The sequence below is a fragment of the Mastomys coucha genome, unplaced genomic scaffold, assembly GCF_008632895.1.
Source record: "Mastomys coucha isolate ucsf_1 unplaced genomic scaffold, UCSF_Mcou_1 pScaffold14, whole genome shotgun sequence".
Lineage (NCBI taxonomy): Eukaryota > Metazoa > Chordata > Mammalia > Rodentia > Muridae > Mastomys > Mastomys coucha.
In genome coordinates, this window is record NW_022196896.1 from 44641489 (window position 1) to 44657627 (window position 16139).

Consider the following 16139-nt stretch of genomic DNA (forward strand, 5'->3'; position numbering starts at 1 on the left):
AAAAAAAAAAAAGGCAGCTCTTCAAGCATAAGTAAAATGTGCAATTCAAGTCAGTGCAGAAAGTGTTCATGAACCTCTTGTTTACAATGAACACAGGAAAGTAATGTTTTATGTTAAATGTTCCCAGTGCCTGAGCTGCCTAGGTGACTGGAGAAGAGGTATGTTAGAAGGTTTGCAGTTATTAAAAGTCCAGCTTTGGGAATTCCTGTTCATTGGCACCAAATATCTGAGAACCTGCTATTCTGGCTTTCCTAATTATGCCATGCACTTGAACATGATCTCTTTGTAGGATATTGGAGGGGGTTGTCTAGGCTTTCAGAATACAGACAGAATAAAGAACTGGATTCTTCTTTTGACTGAGCAGGAATTGATGTATGATTTGGGAACTTTTCAAATAAGGATAATAATAAATAGTGTTAGTGCTTTACAATTTACGAAAACCTAACATGAACTCTGTTGTATTTGTCCTCAAAACACAATTGTCTAGGTAAAGAAAGCAAATATTTTACTTTCCACATTCTCTATGTGAAACTACTGACTCTCAGAAAAGCTGCTTCTGATGTCCACGGTCAGAGAGAGAGCACAATATGTCACAACCAGGGTTCAAACTCAAGCTCTTCACCCTCAGTCATATCATGTATCACTGCCAGCCACTTACTAGACACTTCAATCTTTGCTTCTTTGTGTTTCCCATTTTTCTTCCAGCTCAATGAAACCCCATTGAAAGGATTATTTGCGTGGGTCTTTTCCCACATCCTTTCATTTCCATATGAAAGTCAGGATGTAAACCTTCATGGAGACTGTGGGAGAGTTCAGCAGCAAGGCCTTGTAGAATATATGCAAGCCTCTGGATTGGTCTCCAGGACAGCAACAGAAACAAGCAAATGTAATTAATTAAATATGCATGGAGACCAAGCAGTCAACAGAGAGGGTCCATGACTCTTGTTCCTAAAGAGCTAGCAGGAAAGGGCATGTCTGCGTTCCACCACGCTTGGCTAGTCTCCACTTTTACTCTTAGCTCCCCAAGTCTTCCCTGAGAAGCCGTTACTGTCGAGGAAGAGAGTGGGTGTAAGACTAGTGCCATCTCCAGCTCATTATTGCTCCTATATTTATAAAGTTCCTAAGAATAATAGGAAGCTGCACTTATCAGCCTTCGTCCATGACATGCTTCCTAAAATCTAACCCTTTCAGATATGGAAATATATCATGGATAATAAAAGTAAGCTTACTTCAGAAGACACCAGCAGAATAGTAAATTTGGTCATAAGATATCCAAACCCTTTCCCCAAAAAATGTTTGTGTGTGAAATTGAAAAGCAATCTAAACAGGGTTGCTCCCCACACCCCACTTCTCCCTGCACAGAAAACACTGTGAACATGGACAATCCCTCCCCAAGCATACCACAAAACTGCAAGGGGAGTGAATTCTGGGAGCACATAATCACTGGGGCCTTAAGAACTTTGCCAGCAATTGAACTTTTATAGTGATGTATGATCTTTCCATTTACTCATGTGGTGTTGGAGCATAAGCAGTCTTGCCTATATGTAAGAATCAGCTGAGAGAACTTAAGCATGGATCCTCTTTTGTTCTGGGAGAGTCAAGGGAATGTCAGAACAAGAAGGAGCAGTTATGCAGTCTGTGGCCTTCAGCCTTAGAAGGGTGAGCACCAAAGGCTGGGACTGAAAAGAACCATGTGACTCTTCCTTCAGTGGGACTCAAAACATTTCCTTTTCACTTAGATGTTCCCAGTAGTCATCTGGGGAGTAAATCTGGGAGATGAGGGCATTGAAATCATGCTATTCTTACCAAATCCCTGCCTTTCCTTCAATAAGTGGGCTGGCATTTGGCTGATAGGCTTGGAACAGCTAACACATTATATCTCTATTCTGAAAGTAGAAAATTATTCACGCTTCTAAGAATGTTTTTCACAGCCCTTATTCCTTCCTGTCAGTTTAAACAACTTACCCCTTCCCTGCGAAGTTTATGTCATTCTTTTCCACACTGTTTTCTACAGCTCATCCAAAGCATCACTAGGAAGAGAAATAAAGCCAGAGAGCTGGAGAGCTTTTAGAGCATTTAGCCTACTTCACTCACCTCTTAACATGTGTTCATGGGAAGGCAGGAAGGCTTAGGGGAACAAAGAGGCCAAACCATTGGCACCTTCCACATGAAGCACAGAGATTTCTATTTGTGTGACAGACAGATGGGCATTGAAGATGCAGCAGATGAATACATGTAAGATACAGGCTATAAAGCTATAGGCATACTTCAAGGCATGAAGCACCTGAAGCAACCTCTGTCAAATCCTAATGCTGCCCATACAGGTGGTTTAGTCAGGAGGAAACAGACAAATCACTATTTAGGTCAAAGAATATGCTTGAAAGTGTTGAAAATATGGATAGGAAGCTGGTTGTGGTGGCACACACCTGTATTTTAGCACCTGCAAACAAAGGTGGATGTTTGGGAATCAGAGGCCAGCCTGGACTACAAAAAAAAATCTAGAAACATATTTAAAATGAGATGTTCCCTGGAGATGTTGCTCAGTTGGACTTGGCCCCTTACTCTCATACACAAGGCACCCAACCGCAGCAACATATAAACATAATCCCAGCACTGGGAAGCCTAGACAGAAGGAATGAAAGTTCAAGGTCTTTCTCACCTACATGGTAGGATCGAGGTCACCCTGGAAGATGTCAGATCTGCCCTCCACCCTCAAAATAAAACCAGTGTGGGAGGCTCTACAGTGTTTCTTACACTTATCACACTTAATCTTTTACAAAGGACTTTCTTTGTGATCCAGTCAGTGATCCTCTGAAGCAGGTGGGGCACCTCATTTTGAGATGAGCCTACGCTGTCTTCATCCCTAGCAGAACCATGCATTTTTACTTCCTTGCCCAGCATTTCTTTCCACCACAAGAGATCCATTATCTACAGAGAACCTCAGCACGTGGATGTGACTAAGGCCAGTCTTGGGCTTCTGTGCATACTCAAACAGAAATCCATGAGGCCAACTTTGAGTGTCCACTATGGAAGTGTGGGGGCCCTGTCCATAACTCCATGCCAGTCTACAGTGCCTGGGTCAAAACAAAGAACAAGAATATTCATCCCAGTGACTCAAGAGAGAAAAGACTCATCCAGAAAGAATGTCTGTTCCCCATAACTTACATCATACACAGGGCAAGAATTTTCAAAACCATCTCTCTATATTTTTTTTTCTTAAGCAACAAAATTTAATTCTGTCCATTCAACCAAATGTCAGGGTCATTCAGGACTTGCCTTTGGTTTAGTTTACAGTCATGACTAGAATAAGAAAAAAATGTTAAAGTAAACATGGAACCACTAAATGCCAGTGAGAAATGGACCTTGACAACGAACTAAGTCAAATCTCCAAGGAAGGTGGACCAACATCACATAGGTAGTTGCTTGGAAGAGCCACTTCCTTTGCCATGAGCAAACCTAAGTCTACTTGCTAAGCTGAGAGGAACAGTTTGGTTCTGCTGGGTCTAGAAGCCAATTTAAGACAACAGATGAAAAGCCTGAGTCAGTTATGTCCTTACTTATACATGCCATCAGAGTTCATTGTACTTAGTGTAAATATCATCCATGTTTAGAAGTTTATCCAATAGTTCTGAGCAAAATTTCACATTTAGCATATTGAAAGTCTTTCTGATAAAATAACAAACATGCATTTGACTTATTGCTCTACAAAAATCACCTTTGGTATGTATGGAGTATGTCTGAAAAGCTGTCCTTCTGAGAAAACACCAAGCTTCACAAGATATTTAAAATGAGCCATTCCTCCAAATGGAGATCAAATGGCTTATAGCAAATTGACTTCTATATGAAATAGAAAATAATTCATGTTTGTTTTTTTTCTACAATAATGCCTTTTCTTCAAAGATGTCCTCTAGCCCATCTCATATGTATGCTAACTTTTCAAGTGTTAAATGAAGCCACCTTTATCATGCTGTAAATATCTAGATTATAGTCTGCATTAATATTACACAGCATTTCTGGGTTTAAAAGTTTTGATTAAGAAATAAAATAGCAGACTGGAGAGATGGCTCAGTGGTTAAGAGCCCTGACTGCTCTTCCAGAGGTCCTGAGTTCAATTCCCAGCAACCAGATGGTGGCTCACAACCATCTATACAGGGATTTAACGCCCTCTTCTGGAGTGTCTGAACACAGCAACAGTGTACTCACATACATAAATAAATAAATCTTAAAAACAAAATAAATAAAACAACTTTGAACACAAGGAAAACTGAAGACTTACTTATTCTTTGTCCAAAGGTTGAAAAATAGAGGCATGACTCGGTGGTACAACACATGCCAAGCATGTGTATGATCCTTGGCCTGGTTTCTGATATCATACTTTTTAAAAAGAGGTTTAAAATAGTAAGATGGATTCATTTGAATTTCTGATTTTCTTCTTTCCCTCAAAGTTGACAAATAAGAGTATCACCATGGAAATTATCCTGGGAGCTATTCAATGAGGGTGTCTAGAGTGCGGAGTGCAGTATCTATCTGTACGAGAGTAATCGAAGCAATCCCAATATTAAGATGTCCAGAATTGGGTGTGATGGCACATGCCTATGAGAACTTCCGAAGTATGAGGCCAGTGTGGGCCACACAGTGAATTGAAGGCCAGTCTCTGTACATGCTGAAACCCTATCATAAAAAAGAAAAGAAAAATCACTATGTGGTGATGAGAGTGTGTCCCCTCCCCTAAAAACTGCACAGGCAGACCTGGTTTCTTGTGTTAGAGTATGATAACAGGTAAGAGATGACCAGTGGCTTCAGAGAAAGAATAGTGTAGGAATTGCCCTGCTGTTGACTGATAAAGGACGACTTCAATATGAACAGTCCTAACTTGTCTCCTGTAAATAATCCTTTATCCTCAGGCTCCTCTAAATAGACATTCTTAATGGCTTTTCCACTTAGGGCTCCACAAGTCTCTTAGGATAGATGAAGACAGCTATTCCTATTGGGATTTACTGACCCACCTTTTAAAAAGAAGACTTGAATCATTGATAGATTGATTGATTTTGAAAATCTATATAGTATATTTTGATAGCAGTTTTCCCTTCCCCATCTCCTCCTGGATCTTTCTCACCAACCTTCACCCACCCAACTCCATACTTTATCTTGTTAGAAAACAAACAGAATAGAAAAAAGAAGCAAAAAATACTAGAAGCATACCCAAGCATAAAATCACAAAATTGGAAAGTATAAAAGGCCAGTGAGTTTTTTTTTAAAGCCAAATAAAGCAATATGAGACAAAAAGAAGTCGCCCAAATGAAACAATGAGTTCATGTCTTGTTGGCCTTCTACTGCTGGGCATGGGGCAGACCTTAAGTGTGGCTTATATACCTACCCCATGAGACTGATTATCCCTTTGCAAATGGCTGTCAACTGAAGATTGCTTCTTGGTTAGGGATGGGAGCTCATGCCCTCTTCCCCATCTCAGTGCTGGGACCCCGACTGGCTTAAACCTGTGCAGATGTTGTGCTGCTCCATTCTCTATGAGAACACGCATGTGTCAGCCCTGTTGTATTCTCTCAGCATCACCCATCCCCTCCAGATTTATTTTATTTATATATGTGTGTGTATCTGGGGGGGGGGGGTCCACAAAAGCCTAAAGCGGGTGTCAGATCCCCTGGAGCTGGAGCTGGAGGTAGAGGCAGTGGGAACACCTGACATGAGAGCCAAGAGCCAAAGTCAGGTCCTGAGCAAAAACAGAAATGTTCTTAACCACTAAGCCATATCTCCAGACCAACTGGCCTAATTTAAAAAAGGAAATTCTGAAGTATACTCAAAAAACAATGCATTACCTGGTTCTAGGGGAAAGAAGGCAAAACCCTGCTTTATTAGCACCATTTTTTGGAGCTGAAGAGCTATGCATTTTTATTTAGTATCTGTAGGATGTTCTGAAATGCGTTATGCTTTTATGAGTTTCCTTACAGTGAATGCAGAGGAAAGATAGGAGCTAGAAGAACAGGAAGAGAGACAATGTAAGATAGAAATGAAGCAGAAGAGAAAGGAGAATAACCCCAAGATAGAGGAGTTTACAGGCATAAAGAGAAGGAAACGGGCTGGAGAGATGGCTCGATGGGTACCATGCCAGCAAAAGGCCCCTGAGTTTGCAGAAGCCCTGTGAAAGATGATACACAGCACAAGCATCTGTAATCCCAGTACTCCTGCAGGGAAATGGGCAGCAGAGACTGGAGTCTCCCAGAATCTCCCAGCCAGCCAGTCTACTGTACACAGTAGAGAAACAACTGCAACCCTGCTCAAGAAAGGTAGAAGATGAGGGTGTCCTCAGACCACATTGCCTTTAAATGTCTTGTTAAAAAGAAAATTCTGAAGTACACTGAAGAAACAATACATTACCTGGTTCTATGGAAAAGACAAAAAGCATAAAGAAAAAAAACAGCACCATAGCACATAGGTACCTTTATACCAAAACACACACACACACACAAACACAATGTATACATACCAAAAAGTGGAAGAGAAGTCCAAAGTCCTAATATAAACTAATTTATTTTCACAGTTTAGTAAGCATTGAGCTATGGCCTCAAGACAAATCATTGTGCTTGAAAATATTAACTAGATGCTGAGTCTCTATATAAAGCAGTCACTGTTTGGTTATTTTTCTCAGAGATAAATACAAAGCCTGTTACTAATGATACCTGCCAAAGTTAAAGAGCATTAGCTCAGGGGTTACTCCTTCCTACTGGACGGTCATCCATGCAAGAACATAGGTAAAGATTAGAGAGAGCCAGTTGACTCAAACTAGGCAGAGTGTTTCCTACTCCAAGAGCTATGTGCTCTAAATGTACAAATTTTTCTAAGCATGGATACACCCCCACAATGCTCTCTAACTTTAATCTATTAAGTTAGAATCAGGAAATTCCCCTTTACACTGTCTATATTTTGTATGGATTTACAGAATTCCCAAATACCTTTTCTGGACCTTTATGTCACTACACTGAAGTCTTGGATCAACAATCTGATTTCTTTTATCAATTTAGCAATGTCTGCATGCTATGCAATTATTACAGCAACCATGAAGTAGTTATGACCATTGCACACATTCAACATATTGGGAAACAAGACACAGAAAGGTTAAACAATTTGGCCAAGGTCTCACAGTAAACAAAGTAGCCAATATCAGCTTGGGTAGCAGACTCCAAAATTCAGTCACTAGATCTTCTTCTTCATCCTTTCTGATGCTAGCCTCTTCTTGCGTTACCCTTCCCTCAGCCTGGGGTGTCTGTCTGTCCTTCACTGACATCTCTGTTCCTCAGTGTGTTCATGAAAAAAAGTCTCCCTGAATGAAGCTAGCACATGATCTTCTTCCCCCATGTAATGCTGAGCTGAAATCTGCATTCCAGACAAAGACTATCCATGATTGCTTCTCAAGTCAATGCTAAGCAATGAGAAGTGTTTGTTGTTAGAAAGCATCCTGCCTGGCCACTCCTTCATATTTGGGCTCTGCATTGGTGTGCGCAGCTATAAAAACAAAGCTTTGAGATTCTCTATCAATCTTATATAGCATGTAAGATAATTCATTCAAGCAACACAGACCTGGTAACTATGCAAAGAAGATTGAGCTACCTAAGAGAGACCAGATGATTCCCCCCAAAAGGAATGGCAACCATATGGAGCCTTCATCCAATTGGTAGTAACACACACCTCAGACTGTGCCGGGTACGGAGAACTCATGTTCTGTCAAATTACCGAATCTAACTGTACATGAGGCTGTTTAGCAAAATTTCTCATAAAGAGATAAAGTATCCATATTCCTTAGGGAATTCTAGGTTGTAAAGACCTTTGTAAAGCCTTTCTGAAATAACTAATAGTGTTCTCTATCATTCAAAGAACCACCAGTACATGTGTGGTTGCCAGAGCAACAAAGAGGCTTTGCTAACATGGACCTCCTTCTCCTTTGCAGATCCTGGCTATCGTGTCCATACTGTTCATCGTTCTTTCCACCATTGCTCTGTCTCTCAACACACTTCCGGAGCTGCAAGAAAATGATGAATTTGGGCAACCTAGTGACAACCGGAAGTTGGCGCATGTAGAGGCTGTGTGTATTGCTTGGTTTACCATGGAGTACCTTTTACGATTCCTGTCCTCACCGAATAAATGGAAATTCTTTAAAGGCCCACTGAATGTCATTGACCTCCTAGCCATCTTGCCATATTATGTAACCATCTTCCTCACCGAGTCTAACAAAAGTGTGTTGCAGTTCCAGAATGTGAGACGCGTGGTCCAGATCTTCCGAATCATGCGCATCCTCAGGATCCTGAAACTTGCCAGACACTCAACAGGTCTGCAGTCTCTGGGCTTCACACTCAGGCGGAGTTACAATGAGTTGGGTTTATTAATATTATTTCTGGCCATGGGGATAATGATATTTTCCAGCTTGGTGTTTTTTGCTGAGAAAGATGAAGATGCTACCAAATTCACCAGTATCCCTGCATCATTTTGGTGGGCTACCATCACCATGACCACTGTGGGCTATGGTGACATTTACCCTAAAACACTGTTAGGGAAAATTGTGGGTGGCCTCTGCTGCATTGCAGGAGTCCTGGTTATTGCCCTTCCCATACCCATCATTGTCAACAATTTCTCTGAATTCTATAAGGAGCAAAAACGCCAGGAGAAAGCTATTAAAAGGAGAGAGGCTCTTGAAAGAGCCAAAAGAAATGGCAGCATCGTTTCTATGAACTTAAAGGATGCCTTTGCTAGAAGTATGGAACTGATAGATGTGGCTGTGGAGAAGGCTGGAGAGCCAGCCAATACCAAGGACTCAGTGGATGATAATCACCTGTCTCCAAGCCGGTGGAAGTGGGCCAGGAAGGCACTGTCGGAAACAAGTTCCAACAAGTCTTACGAGAATAAGTACCAGGAGGTTAGCCAAAAAGACTCCCACGAACAGCTGAACAACACTTCTTCCTCCAGCCCACAGCATCTGAGTGCCCAGAAGCTGGAGATGCTATACAATGAAATCACCAAGACACAGCCTCATTCCCACCCGAACCCAGACTGCCAAGAGCAGCCTGAGAGGCCATCTGCATATGAGGAGGAGATAGAAATGGAAGAGGTGGTCTGCCCACAGGAGCAGCTGGCTGTGGCACAGACTGAGGTCATCGTGGACATGAAGAGCACCTCCAGCATTGACAGCTTCACCAGCTGTGCCACTGACTTCACAGAAACTGAGAGATCACCCCTGCCACCACCCTCTGCCTCTCATTTGCAGATGAAGTTCCCCACAGACCTCCCAGGAACAGATGAGCACCAAAGAGCCAGGGCACCTCCATTCCTTACACTAAGCAGAGATAAGGGACCTGCTGCCAGGGAGACTGCAATGGATTATACCCCAATTGATATAACTGTGAACCTTGATGCTGGGGCTTCCCATGCTCCTTTGCAACCTGACAGCTCCAGCGACAGCCCTAAGAGCTCTCTGAAAGGGAGCAATCCCCTCAAGTCCAGATCCCTCAAAGTGAACTTTCAGGAAAACAGAGCCAGTGCACCACAGACCTCACCCAGCACAGCCAGGCCACTGCCAGTAATCACAGCTGACTTTCCGCTCATCACTGCCCAGCACATGAGTACCATCCTTCTAGAAGAAGCCCTCCCCCAGGGACAGAGACCCTTGCCGGGAGCTGATGTTTCAGCACACTACCAGGGACCATCCCCACGATTTCCCAAGCAAAAACTGTTTCCTTTTTCTTCTAGAGAAAGGAGGAGCTTCACTGAAATAGATACTGGAGAAGACGAAGACTTCTTGGAGCTCCAAAAGTCAGGAGCAGACAACCAAGCAGACCCCAGCCCCAACTGCTCAGTAGATGAGCCTAGCGATGCCAGAGACCCTTTAAGAGAGGCAGGCTGTGTGGGCTCCTCCTCTCCTCAGAACACAGACCACAACTGTAGGCAACACACTTACCAGGCTGTGGGTGAAGTCAAAAAGGACAGTAGTCAAGAAGGTTACAAGATGGAGAACCACTTGTTTGCCCCAGAAATTCATTCCAACCCAGGAGACACAGGTTACTGTCCCACTCGTGAGACCAGCATGTGACTAGTTATAAAAGCAATAAAAGAAAAAAAAAACTTGTTTCTTAAAAATGCGATTAATAATGCCGTGAACTGAAATATGAGAAACCCCTCCCCCAATACCAGTGCATAAAATGTTATTTTTGCATGGCATGAACAATTTAGTTTAAGTACTGTTTAAATAAAGAGTCAAGACTGCATTTTGTAACAAACAAAACGGAGTCCTGAATAGCGAGCAAATAAAAAGTGCTCTCTAGGAACCAGTGCTCGGCCATGTCTGACATTTTTGCTCCTTTCATTTCCAACAGTAGGCAGGTTTTGGAGTTTTAACTCTTACCTCCCAATGAACTTTAGAATTTGCACATGAAAGGAGGAAATGTTGTTGCATGTGTCCATACTTATGGGGAGTAAGGTGCTTTCGGCTTGCAAAACTTTGCATAACTTTGTAAATAGGCCTGGATGAAAGAGTGTCGCTTACGCGTGGACAGGCTGTTTCTGAGACTCGTACTTGCTTCACAGCTACTGCCTGGAGGAGCTGTCCAGACTTCCTGCTGCAAAATTGTAACCTCTTCTTAACCCATTTTGTGCATCTTGCTTTGGATTATAAAGCTTCTATGTTAGTTTAAAGGAGTACAGTATTTTTATTTATTTAAGATATAATTTGGAGGGTATGTTTATATGTATTTTCATTTATTTGGGATACAATTTACAGGGCACTTTTTTTCTTTTCTTTTCTTCTTTAGCTTAGTTGTTGCAATTGTGATATTCTTAAAAATCATGGAAATTAGTAAGATTTAATGACCAGATATTATATTTGGAATTTAAGCTTGAACTTTTACCTATAAACTAAAAATCATGCCATAGACTATTATGGAAACATAAACTATTTCAGTTTACATAAAGCTGAAAATGTACAGAAGGTTCTATTATAAAATAAAATTTTTAATTGGTATTCCACATTTGGAAATCACCTTTAAAACAATGTGTTTTGGCACTCCAAACATGGCTGTTATTTCTTTTGTTGTCCAACATACAAGAGCTGTTAAAATGAAGATTCCATAAAATGACTTTTAAGAAACTAAAAGTAGAGCCCCTTCAGAGACAGAGCTGGTCTCAGCGTAAGTCACTGTGCTAGGAGCCCAGGTCTGGGCCACTAAATCGTTTTCACACAGGTAGAGGCTTAGGATGGCAGTCAAGGTGCAAAACAAGGTTCTTGCAGACTTAAACCCTTCTCGAGCACGGCCAGGACACTCAGTAACCGCAGCAGCCTGGAGGCTCTCTCAGGTTTCCAAGCCTGGAACCCCTAAAAGAACACTTTCCTTGCTGAAAGTCATCTTACCGAGAACACCAAGTCCACAGGCACTGGGCACTGGACGTCACCCTGTTCACCGGACCCATCTTGCTTTGTGGAAATCAAGGCTCCGGCTACTGATGAGCAGCTACCAGCTGTGCAGTCTCCAAAATGACTCCAACCTCTTGGGATCTCACTTACATCCAAATAAAAAAAGTCTAAATTATTTCTAAGCCCATTTAAAATCCCAAATTACTGATTTCTTAGTTTTTCCCGGCAATGCTCAGGTTTTGCGGTAGCAAAATGTATTTCGTGCATGTGTGTATATAGTTCAGGGAAATGGAGAAACTGCCGGCACAAACTACAAAGTACATTGTTTAAGGGGGGAAATCTAAATTTGTTCTTTGTTTTTTAAAGGAAAAACATTTAGAAAAATAGCCCAAATATTTAGAATCTAATATGTCTTGAATATTTCTTAATTAACAGGATCTGGTCATTAAATCTCAGATAAGGAAACAAACTTTGATTTTAAAATTCAAGCAGTCCTGGTATTAAGAATAATTCAAAATATTTCTTTTGTCCCATTGTGCTTAGGATTTCTTAATGCGTTTTATGTTTGTCTCAAAACAAAACCTTTAAGAGTTTAGTCACCTATCATTGATATTTATATTATGCATACTTCTTTTTGTGTCTAAAGACTAAGTGTTGATCAGTTTTTGTAAATCTAGAGTATTTGAATTTTCTATATATAGTTTTACAAAGTTAAGCAGGTATAACTATTGTTAGATGAATAACAAATAAGTTACAAAGATCGTTTTCTCATACAGCCTCCTGAAGCAGTTGTTTTCTAAGGTCTCCTACTGCTGAATCTATTTTTTTTATTCATCTGGTTTCATAAGTGGACTTATTGCCGTATGGCCAGTGTCCCACGTCTCATATCTGTCAGGGCTTCTACTGAGAACCATGTTCCACAATGCTCATGATAGGGCCCTTACCCGGTCTCTGCTGTTTTCCTTGTAAGCATTTTTTCTGAAGTCTCTCCCTTTCATTCTCAGAGTTTGTTTGGAAGATTGCTGTTTATCTCATTTTTATATTTTAAAGAATTGTTTTTAAGTCCTTGGAAATTTCATCCTTTGAGTCTTTTTAGTTCCTCTGAGACAAATGTCTTCAGGTAGGAGAAACAAAGGAACACTTTCTTCTAAGAAATCTTCAACTGTGCTGGATACAAGGAGGTATCTCCCAGAATGCATCTGTGAGTCCTCTCTAAATTTCAGCAAACAGCATCAAACTCAGAGAAGAACGTGGAAGTAGAAAGACCTGGATACATCTGTCAAGCGAGTTCCTTTTGAAGTCTTTTATGTTCTACACGCCCACTCTGCAACTTAGTCCAGGACATATCTGTTTCAGAATTTTAAAATGTTCTTTTATATTATGTATCAACTAGTAAAACTGACAGTCTTATGACTTTAAATACCTCTTTTGTGTCCCTTGGAAAACATCACTCAAGTTTAGGAAGGACTGCCGGAAGGAGCTATTGGAAGGTTGTGCTTCTAAGAGTTCATTTCACCATTAGCTAGCTCAGTGACCAGGGATAAATACAAATGAAAAAGACTATTTGAATGGCCTTACAAGATGTTGGCATTACAAGATGTCTTTAATTTCAAATATAAGAGCATAGAAACAGGTGTGCATTGAGTGCTGGGATACTGATCAATGGTAGAGGACCTGCCTAGCATGCATGATACCCTGCTTAATCCCCAGCACTGTAGTAGACAAAAGCAGGGTTGGGGGGAGGCGAGAGACCTACCTGTCTTAAGCATACCAAGTGGATCCCAGAAATTGACCTAATTGTTCTCTAAACGTTTCACTGGAAATACCCTCACTCTGACACAGTCGACTGATTTGAAGCAATATATGAGCAAACAGTACCATGATGAGACCAGATCTAATAGCAAAAGAGAGTTGGTGCCCAGTTTCTGTTCCCATATTCTCTTGCTAACATTCTTATTCCTATGCTGACCATGGAATTTTTACAATTTATTTTCTCTTGAAGTTATAAAGGTTGGGGTGGGGAAGCTTAGGTATGTTCTTTCTCAGCAGCCCTCAGAATTATCAGTAAAGAGAGAAGTCTGTTCTTTGTTCTGTTCCATCAAGGTCACTGGTGAGTGGCCAACCCTGACCTCACACACACACACAATCTGGCTCTAATGTATCACTAGAAAGGGTGTTCAATGGCTAAAACCATGTAAATAGAAAGCATATTGATAATATGAAGTTTTATTTTAAAGTAGCAAATCTGTGGAGTAGTAAGAGCTATGAACCAAGTCAGGCACTTAAGTTTGCCAGTTGGGAATTCTGGCCATAGCATACATGTTCCTTCACTAAAGAGAAGGCTCTAATATTTGTGATGGGATGTGGCACACACATGAGGCAGAAGGCTATAGAAAGCCATTTGATCTTCCTAAACAAAAGCAGACAGAGCTAAATCCAATCCAGACTAAAACACGTCATTTAATGAATGTCATCACTATTTTGCTGTTTACTCAATCAACTCTAGATAAGCATCTCCCTCTTCCATGCCAACCACACAAGGGTTCAGTACTCTACCCTGACTGGGAAGGGGTCAGCTCGTAGCCTCATTGAAGCCTGCCTCCCTGAGATTCTCGGCTGCACCACTGATGGGAAGCCACGAGGACTCCTTCCTCCTGCAACTCTTGGCTGCACCACTGATGGGAAGCCATGAGGCCTCATGCCACTTTTGGTTGCACCACTGATGGGAAGCTGAAGAAACTTGTGGTTACTGCAAAAAGGCAGAAAAAAATCACCCAGTGATCTCATCAGAGAGTCATAGAACATACATAAATTACCTTACTTTTCCAAAGAACTATTTTTGTAAGAAATAGATGAACTGAATAAAGCCTAATTTATAATTATGTTTGATCAAGTTTATTTTTCATGCTTTAAAAGACAAACTGTTGATCTGATTACATGAGGTCATAAACTATCTTTGTAATCTGGTAAATTAAAAGATAATATTTTATGGATGGTAATGAACCTTAGTGGTAGAGTACCTGTCTGCTTTAGGCCCCAAGACAAAAAAAAATATTTTAATTAGATGTATTTCTTATCAAAATAGCTAATAATAATCTGTCACAAGTAACTAGAGCAAAATTTAATACTAGTAGGAAAGGACTGAAATTTTTACATTATGAATAAATTTTAAAACAGCATTTTAGTGTTTCTCTTCCTGCAGTTTCTTGGCAACATTACACAAATATATCATTATACCCCACTCAATCCTCTAAATTCTTAATGTTTAAAAGTCAGCATTCAAAACTCCCTTGGTTTGGCTCAAAAATTTAATCACTAGGTCTATGGAGATTTGAAAGTAAATTTGGTTATTTTGCCACTGCAATGCCTTCCTCAAAGTAACAAATAGATAAATAGAAGACAGATAGATAGATAGATGATAGATAGATAGATAGATAGATAGATAGATAGATAGATAGAGAACAGAGAAAAGAGAAATGGGTTTGGTGGTACATGCTCTATCCTAGCACTTGGAAGGTTGAGACAGGAGGACCCCAAGTCTAAACACAGCATGTCACTGCATAGTGAATTTCAGATTATCTCAGTTACATAGTAAGACTCTCTCCCAAAAAAAAGAGGAGGAGAAGGGAGAGGAGGAGGAGGAGGAGTGAAAGGAGAGAAAGAGCAGCAGCAGCAGCCTGACATAATGGTATACACTGGAGTCCCTACACTCAGGAGGCAGAGGTAGGTTAATTTTGAGGTCAAGGCCAGCCTAGTCTATATATGAAGTTCCAGTCCATGAAGAGATGCACAGTATGACACTGTCTTTAAAGAAAGAGAGAGAAAAAGAGAGTGGGGAGGGAGAGGGAGAGAAAAGAAAGGAAATAAAAGAAACTCTAAGATGTACAGAAATGAAAATGTTCAATTGCAGCTGGGCAGCAATCCTCCCATGCTTTCAACAGCCATGTCCTCCACTTGCCTTTGTAAAATACAATCCAAGAATCCTTCTTTACCACCATCATTAACATGCATTACCTTCCTCAGTAACTCTAAAGGGTATTATATATATAGTATATAATATATATATTATATGTATATAAACACACATACATTTCAAAGCCAGCAAAAGACAAAAATATAAAAGAAGATTGCTAAATGTAAGTAATTGGTATTCTTATTTGGTAGATATACCTTTATACATGTTATACTTATAAAAATATACATGTATAAAGTTTAAATACTTAGAAGATATGATACATGAAGAATAAAATCAGAAGTTACTTCTTACCATCAAACTATTCTAGATTGTTCTGTTGATACATAACAAAACTTTCCTGAGCACCTATAGTTTGCTTGAAGATAACACATACAGTCACTTAGTCCAGTTTACAGCCTAGCAGATGTTTTTTACTTAAATGATTATGTTCCCATATGAATCCAGTTTCACAGAGTATGCTAGAAATAGCATGACAAAACGGCTATATCTGATATCTAAGATCTCCAAGGTTTTTCCCATTTCCTTAGATGCAAATTCCACCACATAATTTCTAAACATTCCAGCTTAAAATTACAATAGCTGTTGGATATTTAGCGACAGTGTGTGAAGATATTTTCAACTTCAAAATAAGAAAGATGAATGAAAGAAAATATTATAGCCAAAAATCATGTTTCTTAGTTAAAAATGACTTAAAAACAAACAGAAAAAAGGAACTCTGTCTAGGTAGCCCAGATTGACCTTGTAATCATAAGC

General features: G+C 40.3%; 1 protein-coding gene across 2 annotated transcripts in view; it reads left to right on the forward strand.

Annotated features, from left to right (window-relative positions):
• The window catches only part of Kcnb2 (potassium voltage-gated channel subfamily B member 2), a 475981-nt gene extending 460130 nt beyond the window's left edge, over window positions 1-15851 (forward strand). For both annotated transcript variants that reach the window (XM_031366921.1, XM_031366922.1), the window contains one exon: window positions 7961-15851. In XM_031366921.1, the coding sequence (XP_031222781.1) occupies window positions 7961-10093 (2133 nt within the window). In that variant the 3' untranslated portion in view covers window positions 10094-15851. The remainder of the gene's footprint in view (window positions 1-7960) is intronic.
• The last annotated feature ends 288 nt before the right edge of the window (window positions 15852-16139 follow it).